The sequence below is a fragment of the Astatotilapia calliptera genome, chromosome 11, assembly GCF_964374335.1.
Source record: "Astatotilapia calliptera chromosome 11, fAstCal68.1, whole genome shotgun sequence".
Lineage (NCBI taxonomy): Eukaryota > Metazoa > Chordata > Actinopteri > Cichliformes > Cichlidae > Astatotilapia > Astatotilapia calliptera.
In genome coordinates, this window is record NC_137432.1 from 38,668,812 (window position 1) to 38,680,961 (window position 12,150).

General features: G+C 47.5%; 2 protein-coding genes across 13 annotated transcripts in view; one reads left to right on the forward strand and one right to left on the reverse strand.

Annotated features, from left to right (window-relative positions):
* The window catches only part of LOC113031457 (SMAD family member 4-like), a 32,690-nt gene that overhangs the window by 17,620 nt on the left and 2,920 nt on the right, over positions 1 to 12,150 (reverse strand). For 3 of the 7 annotated variants that reach the window (XM_080308625.1, XM_080308624.1, XM_080308623.1), the window contains one exon: positions 61 to 256. In XM_080308625.1, coding sequence (XP_080164751.1) covers positions 61 to 156 — 96 coding nt within the window. In that variant the 5' untranslated portion in view covers positions 157 to 256. Of the gene's footprint in view, positions 1 to 60; positions 257 to 3,287; positions 3,445 to 12,150 lie in introns of those variants that run through there. The other 4 variants (XM_080308627.1, XM_080308621.1, XM_080308626.1 and 1 more) reach the window with 3 other exon arrangements.
* On the forward strand, positions 1,101 to 7,739 carry LOC113031459 (uncharacterized). Of its 6 annotated transcripts, none has more exons than XM_026183556.2 (6): positions 1,101 to 1,415; positions 3,348 to 3,447; positions 3,531 to 3,648; positions 4,190 to 4,364; positions 4,485 to 4,544; positions 7,181 to 7,739. In XM_026183556.2, the coding sequence occupies exons 2-6, from the start codon at positions 3,383 to 3,385 to the stop codon at positions 7,426 to 7,428; spliced, it is 666 nt and encodes a 221-aa protein (XP_026039341.1). In that variant the 5' UTR covers positions 1,101 to 1,415; positions 3,348 to 3,382; the 3' UTR covers positions 7,429 to 7,739. The 6 variants fall into 6 exon arrangements, with proteins under 6 accessions (XP_026039341.1, XP_026039339.1, XP_026039342.1 ...); XM_026183554.2 differs by lacking the exon at positions 1,101 to 1,415 and adding an exon at positions 2,052 to 2,162; XM_026183557.2 differs by lacking the exon at positions 1,101 to 1,415 and adding an exon at positions 2,378 to 2,547.

A 12,150-nucleotide genomic window follows, 5' to 3' on the forward strand; every position in this document is an offset into this window, starting at 1 on the left:
TCAACAGTTGTTCACAGAAGAATTACAAAAGCTCTCAGCGGGCTCCTGCGGCGCACTCACCGGGCTCGGCGCTCTCCGCTCGGCTATGATCCGCTGCCGGGTCCGTGAGGCCGGAGGTTCGTCCGTCGGCGCGTCCGCGTGCGACTCCGTCTGCATCCAGACTGTCTGCACGCTCACCGGGGGGAGGAGGAGGTGGGGGCTATGTCATGCTCCCCCGACGGCCAGACATAACAGGAAGTCTGGCGACCTCTGGGGCCTTCCAAAATAAGAGCACAGAGACAAAACTGAGCGTTGTTAAGATGTGGAGCGTTTACCTGCGGTTTACCTGTTTGTGCTTCCTGCCTGCACACCTGCCACCTGTCATCGATGTCACTGTAATGTTGCCTGTGTGCGTTGTCTGAGTTCACTGCACAGTCAATTTAAGTTTTATACAATGATAATTACAGTTTGCCTTATTTTTCTGCTTGGTTTGATTTTTGTTCTTTTTAAAATTTATGTTATTTTATTTTTCATGTTATTGAAAAGTGGCTATTCGGTTATTCACCTGTAATCGTGCTTTCGCTGTCTAGTTTTAGTTATTTGTCCCGTTCTAAAGTTTTCCTTTCTTTTAGTTGACCTAGTTTTACTTCATTGTGAACCTAAATTCATTCTCACGTCACAAAGAAAAGCATCAAATCTCGTTAGGGCAAGCTTACTCATTAAGGGTTAAAAACGATTAAAATGATTAACAGAAATATATTAACACTTATTAGAGATGTTTCCTGGGTTAAAGAAACGTTTTAAAACTCAACTCAACTAAAATATTTCCAAAATGCAGCTTCAAAAACTCTCCTTTCACTCATTTTCCCGCATCAGTTACTGCTGCTTTTATTTTGTGATACTGCCGGAAACACGCTTTGCCTTGTCAGAAAGTTTGTGCGCGTGACTTCAGCCGTGAGAGAGCCAATCACAGCCCTCCTGTGTGTGTGTGTGTGTGTCTGTGTGTGTGTTTGGCGCCATCTGGTGGCGAAAGTCGAGGAAACACATTTCTCGTGTTTGACAGAAACATTGAAGCTGCAGAATAAAAACAGCTGACCTTTATGATGAAACAAAAAGGGACAGAGTGACATTTGTCTGCACTCAGGCCCTACAATAAATAAAGACACAAAAACAAGAGTGTGTTCCTCTAAAACTCTGCAGCTGCTGCACACACTCTTTCACAATAAAACGTCCTCTTCCTCTTTCAGGCCAACTCTTGGCTTTCCGACCGTCTGCCATGGAAACCTCTGCGGTTTCAGTCCCAGACTGACTGGTCCTGCACCGAGGACGGCAGCTCTGTCAAGCTCCCACAGGGAGAACGCCCTCACCGAGCAGGCCGAGGCCTCCAGTCTGTGGACGTCTTTGGGGACCAGCATCCACAACTGAAGCCATGAGCGGTCAGTGATGGCGCTTTAATAGAAAACCAAAGTCCCAGCCTCAAATGTCTCATATTTTCTAATGTTTTATTTATATAGTAAAAAGAAAAAAGAATATGAAGGCAATTTTGAAAAACCCACCCCACCCACCAAGCCTGATGTTTTACTCATGACCACCTTTCCAGTCTTTAATTTAATTAGGATGTTTGTTTTTAACCTTTGATTTGTAGATTTTTCTTTAACTGTGTTTTCTCCTTTAAACCACGACTCGATGTTTTGGTTCACACGTAGAAATATCTGGATGACTCGCTCACCTTCAAACCACATGAAGAGAATCTCGTAAAAACACTGAAGTTAATACTGCGATTTTATTTTCAAAATAAGTCGCGTTTTTCTTGAATACAAAGAAGCAGTTTGTTGCTGCAACGTTTTTATCTGTGCTGGAGACAGATAGAAATGTCTATTCTATATATGAATGCTTCGTGTTGATACTGTGTGTCGTGCTTCTCTGAGGTTCATCACTAACAGTAAATCTCAGACTCACCACTGAGAGTTCTACGGCCTGCTTTGGCCATTAGGAGGAACTCTCATTTATACAGTTTTACATATAAGGCAATAATCGGATTGCTGCCTTCATATGTTCCCTGCTTGCAGTGAAACATGCTGGTCGTATCCTCTTCGTCCGCCTGAACTGAACTTGGCAAAAGAGATTTTGACCATAGCCCCCTCGGCTTGGAACGGACTGCAGGAAACGACTCTCATCAAGTGGTTTGAAATCTAAACTAAGAATCCTTGAGGCCAAGTCCACAACATGCAACTGTTTCAATTAGTTTGTCATTTTAACTGAATTTTATTGAATTATATTATTTTTTTGTAAATTTTATTTATTTTTGCATGCGTGTTTTTGCTGCCTGAGTTTAACTGAGTAATTTTTGTAAATGTGAGACACTTGCTGTTGCCTGTCGTCGCCAGGTCTCCCTTGAAAAATAGGTTTTTAATCTCAATGGGATCTTCCTGGTTAAACAAAATAATAATAATTATTGGCAGAAATAGCCTTCGGAACTGCTGGAGCCTTAAAGTTCTGCCTGCGGATCAAACATGTTTCTACACACATTCACCTGTGTGGGCTTCTGTGTTTGTGAGTCTGACACAGGTGTGTGTGCTGCTGACTTATAGATGTGAACTTGACCCCAGAGCGGGCCGTTAGCTGCGGTTAACCCGGGCAGAGCGTGACTTTAACGGCGGTTTGGCCTCTACATTTAGCGGCTGAGCTGTGAGAGAAACACCAGGTGCTGTTGCTCGCCTCACCGGAGCTCACCTAAAACCTGTGGAGAGGAATTAGCTGATCTGTAAAAACTAAACTTTGTAAAACTAATGCTAACAACAGCTTGTGGGTTAGCATTGCGCTTAATTAGCACGAGTGTTAGCAAGCGGAGGTGACCTTACAGTTAGTAACAGGTGTGTCTGTTTTAAGCCGTGAGCTTCTCCCGGTAGGACGTTCAGATACAGGTAAGCGTGGGTGACGTATTATAACTGAACAGGTGAACTGTGGAAGCTAACGTTAGCTGTGAGCGCTGCTTTTTTTGCGCGGACACAAAATGGCGGGCCAGCGCCGCTTTAGCACAGAGCGAAATTGGAAATTTCCGTGTTACCTGCGGAAACTGAGAGCGCTCACAGACTGTGTTGAACACCACGAGGTCACTGAGGCCTCCTCTTAAATTCGGCTGACCTTTGAACCACGAAGCGAGATTAATTAAATTTTTATCTGCGTTTCCGTCTCAAAGACGGGAGATATCTGTGTGAGTTAAACAGCTGTGTAAATGAACAGGGTCGCGTGTGGGCTCTTTGAAGAATGCCGATATGAAGGCAGACATCAAGAAGTGGCAGTTTTACCGGAGCTGCTGCTTTTTCCGCTTTCCGTGCTGAATGAAGCTTTTTATCCTTTTGAATCAGGCGGCAGGTGAACAGGGTCCGGCATCCAGAGGCAGATGGAGTCATCAGAGCCAGGTTCGTTTCGCCCCAGAGGAACATCGACGGTGTCCCTGCACGAGCGGTGAGTTACCATGACCTCCTGCGTCCTGCAAAGTTAAAGGTCAGGCACACTGTGCTGACGTTCCCTCCTCTCTCTGCCGGCAGCTTCTCCAGAGTCCTGGTGGAACAGCAGACCTGCTCCAGGTTGCATCAGAGAGCATCCGCTGCCCTGCCCGTGGTCCTGCTGATGAAGTCAGCTCCCTTATCGCTGCTTCTTCCACAGGTGAGTCCCAGAGGGGTCACAGGTCACCTGTGAAGAAGGGCGGCCCAGGTGTTCATCGGAGGACCACCGGCCTGCTCGTCTGACACGCTGCAGCCGCCACGTGGAGTTGAAAACAGTGAAACCATCCCTGGCGCGATGGGGTCGTGAGGTGTTTGTGGGACCAAACCAGTGTGAGGTTTTGTTCGACATCCTCGTGAAATCAAATGACAGCGAGTCTGAAACTCTGTCGCAATCTTCTTCCCTCTTTGGTATAAACATGCACGCTCAGCGCAGGTAGAACAGTGTCTGGTTGGGGGGCGGGGTTAATGATGCATTTGGTGCAGAATTCCATGGCAACCTGTACTGGATAGTTACGATAAAGTCATTTTTGCCATCGTACGTGAAAAACCCGCGGTGCATCGAGTGCATTCGTTATATCGCCCACACGGGTCACCGCTGCGTCATCATAAGGGTTCTCAGCATGTGCACACTCGTCCGATTTTACAAGTGGATGGCGAGCTACTGCACCGTAAAAGCGAGCTGCTGTGTCTCTGTGTTGCAGGCTGCCGGGAGCTCTGAGAGGGCGGAGCATCGTCACCTGAGGAGGAAGAGGAGCGTCTGGACTCGACTCGGCTGGCAGCGGGTAACTCGCCGCCCGTCAGCCTCTGCGCATCAAGGCTTCTGGAGCTTCATGAACAAATACAGGTGGAGAGCGCGGGTCACCTCCACCTGCAGGCGTGAGTATCTGAAACACGGCGCGCAGTGGGCGGGGCAGCAGTGTGTGGCCTTCTTCGCTAGACTGAAGCTGCAGTAGAATTCTCACCTGTGCTCCACCTGTGCGTGCGTTTCCTCTGCAGGAGCAGTAGGTCTGAGCGGTCGACTCGGGAGGCGGAGCCAGCTGAGACCGCTGACCTCAGGTGAGTTTCTCAGCACAGCTTCATGCTGAGCTGTGGAGAAAAGGTTGGTGCGATTTGGCCTGTTAGGCGGGGTTAGGAGAGCTGCGCTCTGATTCGTGCATCTGATGGCACAGCTACTGTCTGCCAGTTAAATTCAAAGACGTTTAAATACAGCTGGAGGGCTGACCGCCAGGGGGGCGTGTCCCAGTAGCTCGACTAAGCTGACCCCTACTGAGTCAGAGCTTTGAAATCTCCCCTCCTCAAAGGTTAAATGTTTAGAGGTCAAAGGCCCTTTGCCAGAGGCTAACGGTTGCTCTGGTGCACTGGCTGTGTCCCAATTCAGGGTCTGCAGCCTTGACGGTGCTCAAGCACCACTAAGAAGTGCGAGGCCTGTGAAATGCAACCATGACACCAACTGCTGGAAGCATTTCAGACAGCTTTATTTGAAAGAAAGAAAGGAGAAAATCTTTTGTTCATGTGTTTGTTTTTACATGAGCTGTGTTTGATTAGCTGAGTATCTGAGACCACGGGACTGAAACATGATTGTTGGGCTTCATTCCTGTGCTGAACAGTCATTTAAGATTAGCTAGAAAATAACAATGAGCTGATGTTGTTCATGAGACTAAAGTCATCTCACTGTGGTAATTAAATATAATATGGCCAATATTATAGTTATTATTATATTATGATTCATTACAGCAGTGAGCTTGAACTCTACTTTGAGTAAAGATTCAAGTTGCAGTTATTTACATTTCCAATCACCTTAAATCTTCACTCAAAGACAGTCAAGCATGACAGTCAGGGGTCCTTTTGTCCCTCTGTGGGGGGAAACTCCCACTAGGTTTATATCTGGGACTCTCCACCATTTGACCTTAGAACTGAAGAAGCTTCTCGGATGAGAGGTGAAACGTCTTCAAGCAACTTAAAGAAGTCCAGACGCTTTTCTTTCCAAGCTCCTTAGACTACGATGACCTGGATGACTGAGAACCTTCACAGACACACGTTAAAGTCCGTTTGGCTCGACACCACCGAACAGAGGCAGCAATATAACATAGCTAACATTAACAGTGCAGTGAATCCTGCTTGTGCCGTGATGTTCAGGGGTCCGTTCTTCGTACCTCGCTTACTACATCCAAGACCAAATCATCGCGCTAACCGTGAGCTCGCTAATCCGGTTCTCCGAACACACCTGCTGTTGACGATTAGTACAGCTGGATGAAGTAATGTGAGATCACTGGGTGTCGTAAAAGGGGCTACGCATCGATAGTAGAAACATTGATCGGCAACCCTCTGATTGGTCGGCGAAAATGTCGAAGGAGCGCGCTCGGTATTTTTCGGCAGCAGAGCAAGAACTCTTGATTGAGGGATTTCAGGAGTTTCAGAGTTTAATTAAAACGCAAGGGAACACTGCAAAGGCTGCAAAAGCAAGGAGAGAGGGCTGGCAGGAAGTTGCTGACAAATTAAACTCGTAAGTGATTTAATAATAATAATAATAATGGAGTGGATTTATATAGCGCTTTTCAAGGCACCCAAAGTGCTTTACAATGCCACTATTCATTCACTCTCACATTCACACACTGGTGGAGGCAGCTACGGTTGTAGCCACAGCTGCCCTGGGGCAGACTGACAGAAGCCAGGCTGCCATATTGCGCCATCGGCCCCTCTGGCCAACACCAGTAGGCGGTAGGGTAGATTTATTATATTACACTATATTATCCAATATTGGATAATATAGTGACTTATAATACAGACTGATAATACAGGACTGCAAACCGAGCAGCATCACTGACTTTCAGCTTGTTGTGTTTGTGGATATATGACCGACTTTAATTATCCACAAAATCATCAGATTCTCTGTCAGATTAAGCTCAGCTATCGAACGGCGCATATTGAAAGGCTTTAAAACCAAGTTAGTACAAACGTCGCTAATGTCACATGACTCTGCCGACATGTGACCAACAGTCATGTTTTAATGTTCTTCATTATTAAACATTCGCACATAAATAAGTGACATCATATTCAGTACTTAAAGTTTACTCTTCAGCTGCTCCGCTTCCGCCGTGTTTTCTGGCAAAATTATCCACACCCACTGCTGCGCTATGCATTCTGGGATATGTTGGGCCACGAAGTCTACACCGCCACAGCCTTAAAATTCAGGGAAATGAAGGACGCATTTGGAGCAGCCTTTGAATTGGGACAGCCTTCGTTGTGCCGCTGTGACGTAATCGGCCTTAAAATGCGGCCTTTAAGGCTGCAGACCCTGAATCGGGACACCGCCTCTATGGCTGGAGCTCGGGGTTACCTGTACCTAGTACAGAGGGGGAGGGGCTTCCACAGAACATTGCATGGTTATATTTACAGGCTCATGACTTTGTTCTGGCTTGGCTTTGACACCCAACAGGAAATGACCATGCGGGCCTTTATCCGCCCAGGAGGGAGGGGCCGAATGAGGGAGGGGCCTAAAGGGTCAGATAATAAAGAGATGAAGAAACTTCACGGTGTCTCTCAGGACACAAACGCACAAGAACCAACAGCAGGAAAACTAAAAGTGAATCATGTCTCCATGGAAACAAACCAAAGAGGGAGTGGCATTACATTGCTGACCTTTGACCTGCTGACTCCTGTTTGTGTAAATCTATCAATTTTGTTTCTGGCAGGACGAAGACGGCGCGGGGTAAAGCTGCGGATAGGCGGGGCCACCATTTCAAAGGGGCGTGGTGGCAGCAGAAAGGTGGTGCCAACGAAGAAGCAGCTGGACGCTGAGCTGGACGACTACATGTCCATGTCCCGGAGCCGACTGGACAAACAGCTGGACGACTACATGTCCACGTCCCGGAGCCGATTGGACGCCGAGCTGGACGAGTACATGTCGATGGCGGGACAGCCGCAGCCGCTGTGGGACTGAAACTGTGACGGGCGGGACCAAAGGTTTGTTCTTACTTTGGAACCGCCTCTCCAAGTGTACACGAGTTTTATTTGGTGACTGAAGGCCGCAGCTCTCAGGCTGCTGATTGGCTCCTGCTCTCAGGTGCATTAAGCATTTCTTTGTTTTCAAACCAGAGCGTTCAGTTTTCTGTTGGTTTGTATGTGTTCCTGAAGTGGTTGTGTGTCCTTCACTGACCCTCTGTGTGTTGGAATTTTTAATGGGTCGTTTGTAATTCTGAAGTTTTTGTTCCCAACATTTAAAAGAATAAAAGACGTTTGTTCGCTCTTGTCTGTACGCCTTCGCCGAGTCCTCAGGAGCAGTTCATCGATGTGTCTGTCCTCTCGGCCAATCATCATCTCTCCAGAGACGAGGCATCGGTTCGGTCACGAGCTGCACGTGTGCACTTCAGGTTACAAATCCACTTTGAGCTCCAAAAACCAAAATGCAGAAGCGGCGTCGACGAGGCCGCGAGCTGGGCGCCACTCCTCACTGAGCTCAGGTCAGCTGATGAGGAGTCGCCCCTGCTGGTAGGTTTGAAGTGCTTCGCATTTAAATGGGCTGAAGGAGGCGAGGTCGCTACAGATGCATCACCGACTTCCAGGCTACGTCCACAGTAATGCGTTTTCGTTTTTTGAAAACATTTTCTCTCCGTTTTGGCGTCCCGTCCACACTGAGGCGGCGTTTTCCGTGAACGAAAGCGCGGCGTTTTCAAAACGCTGTCGAAAACAAAAAGATTTGAAAACAGTGCTTCGCGTCGCAGTGTGGACAGCAAAAACGCAAACTTTCTAAAACGATGACGCATGTTAGTCATGTGATGCAGTCATGTGGCCAGTTAAACAAAGGTAGCGGAGGGCGTTACACAGCAGCTGTTCTGTTTGACAGCCCTGTTAAAGATGAACATCAGTCTGCACGCGCTCCAAAAAGCTTTTCCTCAAATTCTTTAACTCTCACTCGCTTTTGCAACTTTGTACTTTTGTGTTACTCGCAGCAACGACTCCACCTCCATTTAACAAACTCGCTGCTTTTCCTCCACATTGATAGATTTGAAAACGGCGTTTTCAGGCGGAAACGCCATTTTCAAATCTATCCGGGCCAGTGTGGACGTAGCCTCAGGAGACTGAACCCTCGAGACCGTTTTACCCTTCCTGTCATGTGACTCCTGTCATGTGACTCCTCTGGTGCTGGACGTTCGTGTTAAACAGGGTTTCTGATGATGAGCTCAGGCTTCTCCTGCATGTGCATGATGTCAGGCAGGACGTTTTCAAAGGTCTTCACCTTCCTGCTGGTTAGTGGGAGGAGCTAAACTGTCTCGTTTGACACAGATGAGGTTTTCTTGTCATGTACAGATAAACAGTGTAGCCACATTGACCCATAATGAAACTGTTTAGCTTTACATGAGCAGTTAGAAAGTGTGCAGCTGAAAGAAGCAGCTCGAACGAGCCGTGCGCAGATTCTCAGACTGAAGCGTCAGACAGGACGCACACAAAGCTGAGATCATGTGATCAGGAGCAAAAGTTCCTGTCTTATCTGTATTTAGCTGGAGGAAGCTGTGGTTCAACCACTGTTTGATTTCTGACAATTATTCAAACAAGACAATTTATAGAACTCAGAAGCTTTGAAAGAGCAGAACACCTGATGCCATCAGCACAGAGATGACAGGAGATGCTGTGGTCTCATCATTTGTCCTGGAGGCAGAACTGGACCTCGCCACATCCTTGAGGTGGCAGAGCTGATGACAACACTTGATTCACACAGACGGTAAAAGATGTCTCTGATAGATACGATATTTAAAACAACACCAGTAATCCCGAACAGGCCTTTGATCCAGTATAACCAGTACGGTGTACTCTCCAGAGTCTGCTGCCATCAACATGTCACCACACACTTTAAGTAAAGCTGTTTCAGTGCAGTTTGTGGGAACCAGACTGGAAAATGTCCAGAACATCGTTTTTCTCCAAAACGTTGGTTCAACTACAGAAGCTGGGAGCTGAGCCAGTATCAAGAGACGTGTTGGTTATTTCCAGTTGAGACCAGTAGACTCAAACACACTGATGTCCTGTAAGGAGCAACGTGTGCGGCAAGTCAGCTGACGTGCACGCACAGTTTAGAGCAGGGGCGTCAAACTCAAGGCACACGTCAGGTCGCGGGCCAAACAAGATAAACATTCACTGAACACAAACTGTTTTTTAAACATAAATATGAATAAAACAGACAGGAATATTATTCCAGATTAAATAAACTTAAAAAAATAAACTTTATCTTTAAATATTTTGCTCTTCATAAAAATATATCCTGTCAAAATTATGCAAGTTAGAAATAAGGACATGCTGCCAAAACCTAAGGAAAAGTAAATGAGAGCAAACACAAGGTTGGAGCCGCATGTAGACGGAGCTGCAGGAGTGGAGCTAATAAACTGTGCGGCCATTCAGTGTCTTTCCCTGAGTGCATCATTACACTGCAGCTGCATCTGAATCTGCACAGGTGCAGCTCAGCAAAGTGCGCTGACTTGGTTCAACATGACTTGGCAACAGGGAAAGTGAGGCAGGCTGCACTGGTGCATTAGTGACAGCTTCACTGCATCATACATGTCCATGAACTGACAGGTTTCCTTGCTGAGCTCAAAAACTCTATTGAGAACTTTTATCCCAACTCAGCCAGCAGAGCTCTGCATGAAGGAATGTCAGCAAACTCTGAATCTACTTCCCACATAAAAGACTGAAACTGACGGTGATTTAAACTTTTAGCTCAGATCAAATGTACGGTCTGCGTCACGGTGACCATTACATGCTGCCGCTGTCACTTGATGCTCGGGTACCAGCCTTGCTCTGACCACGAAGGACCGCCGAACTGAAACTGTGAGTGCTGCTCTGACCTCTGACCCCTGACCCTGCAGCGACAGATGTTCTACATCTGTAAACAAGAGCACTGACCAGCTCTCTGTCCTCCTCCCGCCCTCACCTCGTCCTGCAGGACAGCAGAGAAGGAGCTTGAGACGGACGCTGAGGGAGAAACAGGTACCGGAGCTGAGTGCAGCTCAGGTGTGACGCTCAGTTCACCTACTTAAGTAACCGAGCGTCGAGGAGGAAACACGGCGGCTTTAATCGGATTGGACAGATTTCCTCCGACCCTCGCGTTCATTCCTCACGCCACGCCCACACAGCCAGGACTTTACCTGTGACATCATCTTAAACGCCACACCAGGGGGAGGGTCTATGGACATTCTTTGCTGCGTCTTCACCTCAGCGCAACTGGAGACCACAGACTGTATATAAAAGATGGCTTGTTTGTGGACATCGGAGGAAGTGAAGCTGTTGGCGGTTTGGTGTGTGTCTGTAGGCGGGCTCTGATCTTACCTGCTAGACCCTGACACTCTGAGCCTTCACGTGATTCTCACTTAATTTTTCAGGTGAGGCCACCTGTTGGGTGTTTCAGGTGTGACTCTGTCACTAAACGGTTAATCTGCCTCCTGAAACACTTAATCTTTTCCTCATGTAGAAGAATTACAGAAACATCACTGATGACTCGCCTGAAGAGGCGGTACCTCTTCAGGTATTACAGTATTTGTGTAGCATGTCTGAGCTGACGGGCAGGAGAATATCACCTGTTTCCAGAACTCGCCTGTCGTTGGATGGCGACAGTTTTGTTTTGTTGCTGTTTCTTTGCACAGAGGCATCGTCACAGCTCGTACCTTCAAAACGAAGCAACCGTAATCAGGGTAAAGGTCACCTCCTCACTGAAGGGGGCGCCGTTTATCAACGGTAAAGCTCAGAGAGCCATGTGCACGATGGCGTCTATTCAGCTGGAGTCGCTCCACAGTGGACGTGAAATAGAAATGTTTATATTTAACCAATGATATCAATAAAAAGTTATTATTTATTAGAATTATCAGCAGAAAATAATCAGGCTGGACTTTAAACACCATCATCATCATCGTCACCATGACTGGTTTCTCGTTTGTTTGTTTAAGGCCTTGAGCTAAAAACAAATGTGACATTTAAATGGATTAAAATAGAACCGTGGGCCCCGTGTGAGGAGTGGATCACGTGTCCTGGGTTGACCCCGACCAGAGCGGCGAACCCGCTCAACTCTGACACCTGACCCAGTCTCCGGGTGCCAGCTGGCCTCAGACCCCCCCCCCCCGCCACTGCCGCCTCACACGGGATGTGACAGCACCGAAACTCGAGCAGCGACGACGTCCTCTGCGTGTCATCCGCTCACGGCTACTTTTATTTTTCGTGGATTCAAAAAACGCCTCCATCCCCGCTCCCGTCACCTTCACCAAGCGTGCCTGTCTGCTCTGAAACCATCCAGGACTCTTTCGTATCTCCAAGAGCGCCTGAACGCTGCTGCAGGATTGCTCTCCCCCCGCTTCAGGACACCTACACCAGGAGATGCCGGACTAGAGCAGCGCAGATACTGAAGGACCCGTCCCATCCTGGCAACAAACTGTTCCAACTTCTGCAATCTGGTAGAAGGTTCCGCATCTTCTGGGCAAGGACAGAGAGACTCAAGAGGAGCTTCTATCCCCAAGCCATCCGTGCCCTAAACACACACACCCGCCCTCTCACATCATCTATAATTGACTGAGTCAGGACTCTTCCAGACACTAAACCAAGGCACAATGTACATTTCAATTCCTTTAATTTTAAATATGTTGATATTGTCTATCCTGTAAAATAGTCAGATGTCTATTCATATTAA

What these genes read in the sequence shown, in the direction of transcription:
- LOC113031459 (XM_026183556.2), top strand. Translation starts at nt 3,383, where the DNA reads ATGGAGTCATCAGAGCCAGGTTCGTTTCGCCCCAGAGGAACATCGACG. An exon ending in ACGGTGTCCCTGCACGAGCG is followed by an intron (nt 3,448 to 3,530) that starts GTGAGTTACCAT and finishes CTCTGCCGGCAG; the next exon opens with CTTCTCCAGAGTCCTGGTGG. An exon ending in TATCGCTGCTTCTTCCACAG is followed by an intron (nt 3,649 to 4,189) that starts GTGAGTCCCAGA and finishes TCTGTGTTGCAG; the next exon opens with GCTGCCGGGAGCTCTGAGAG.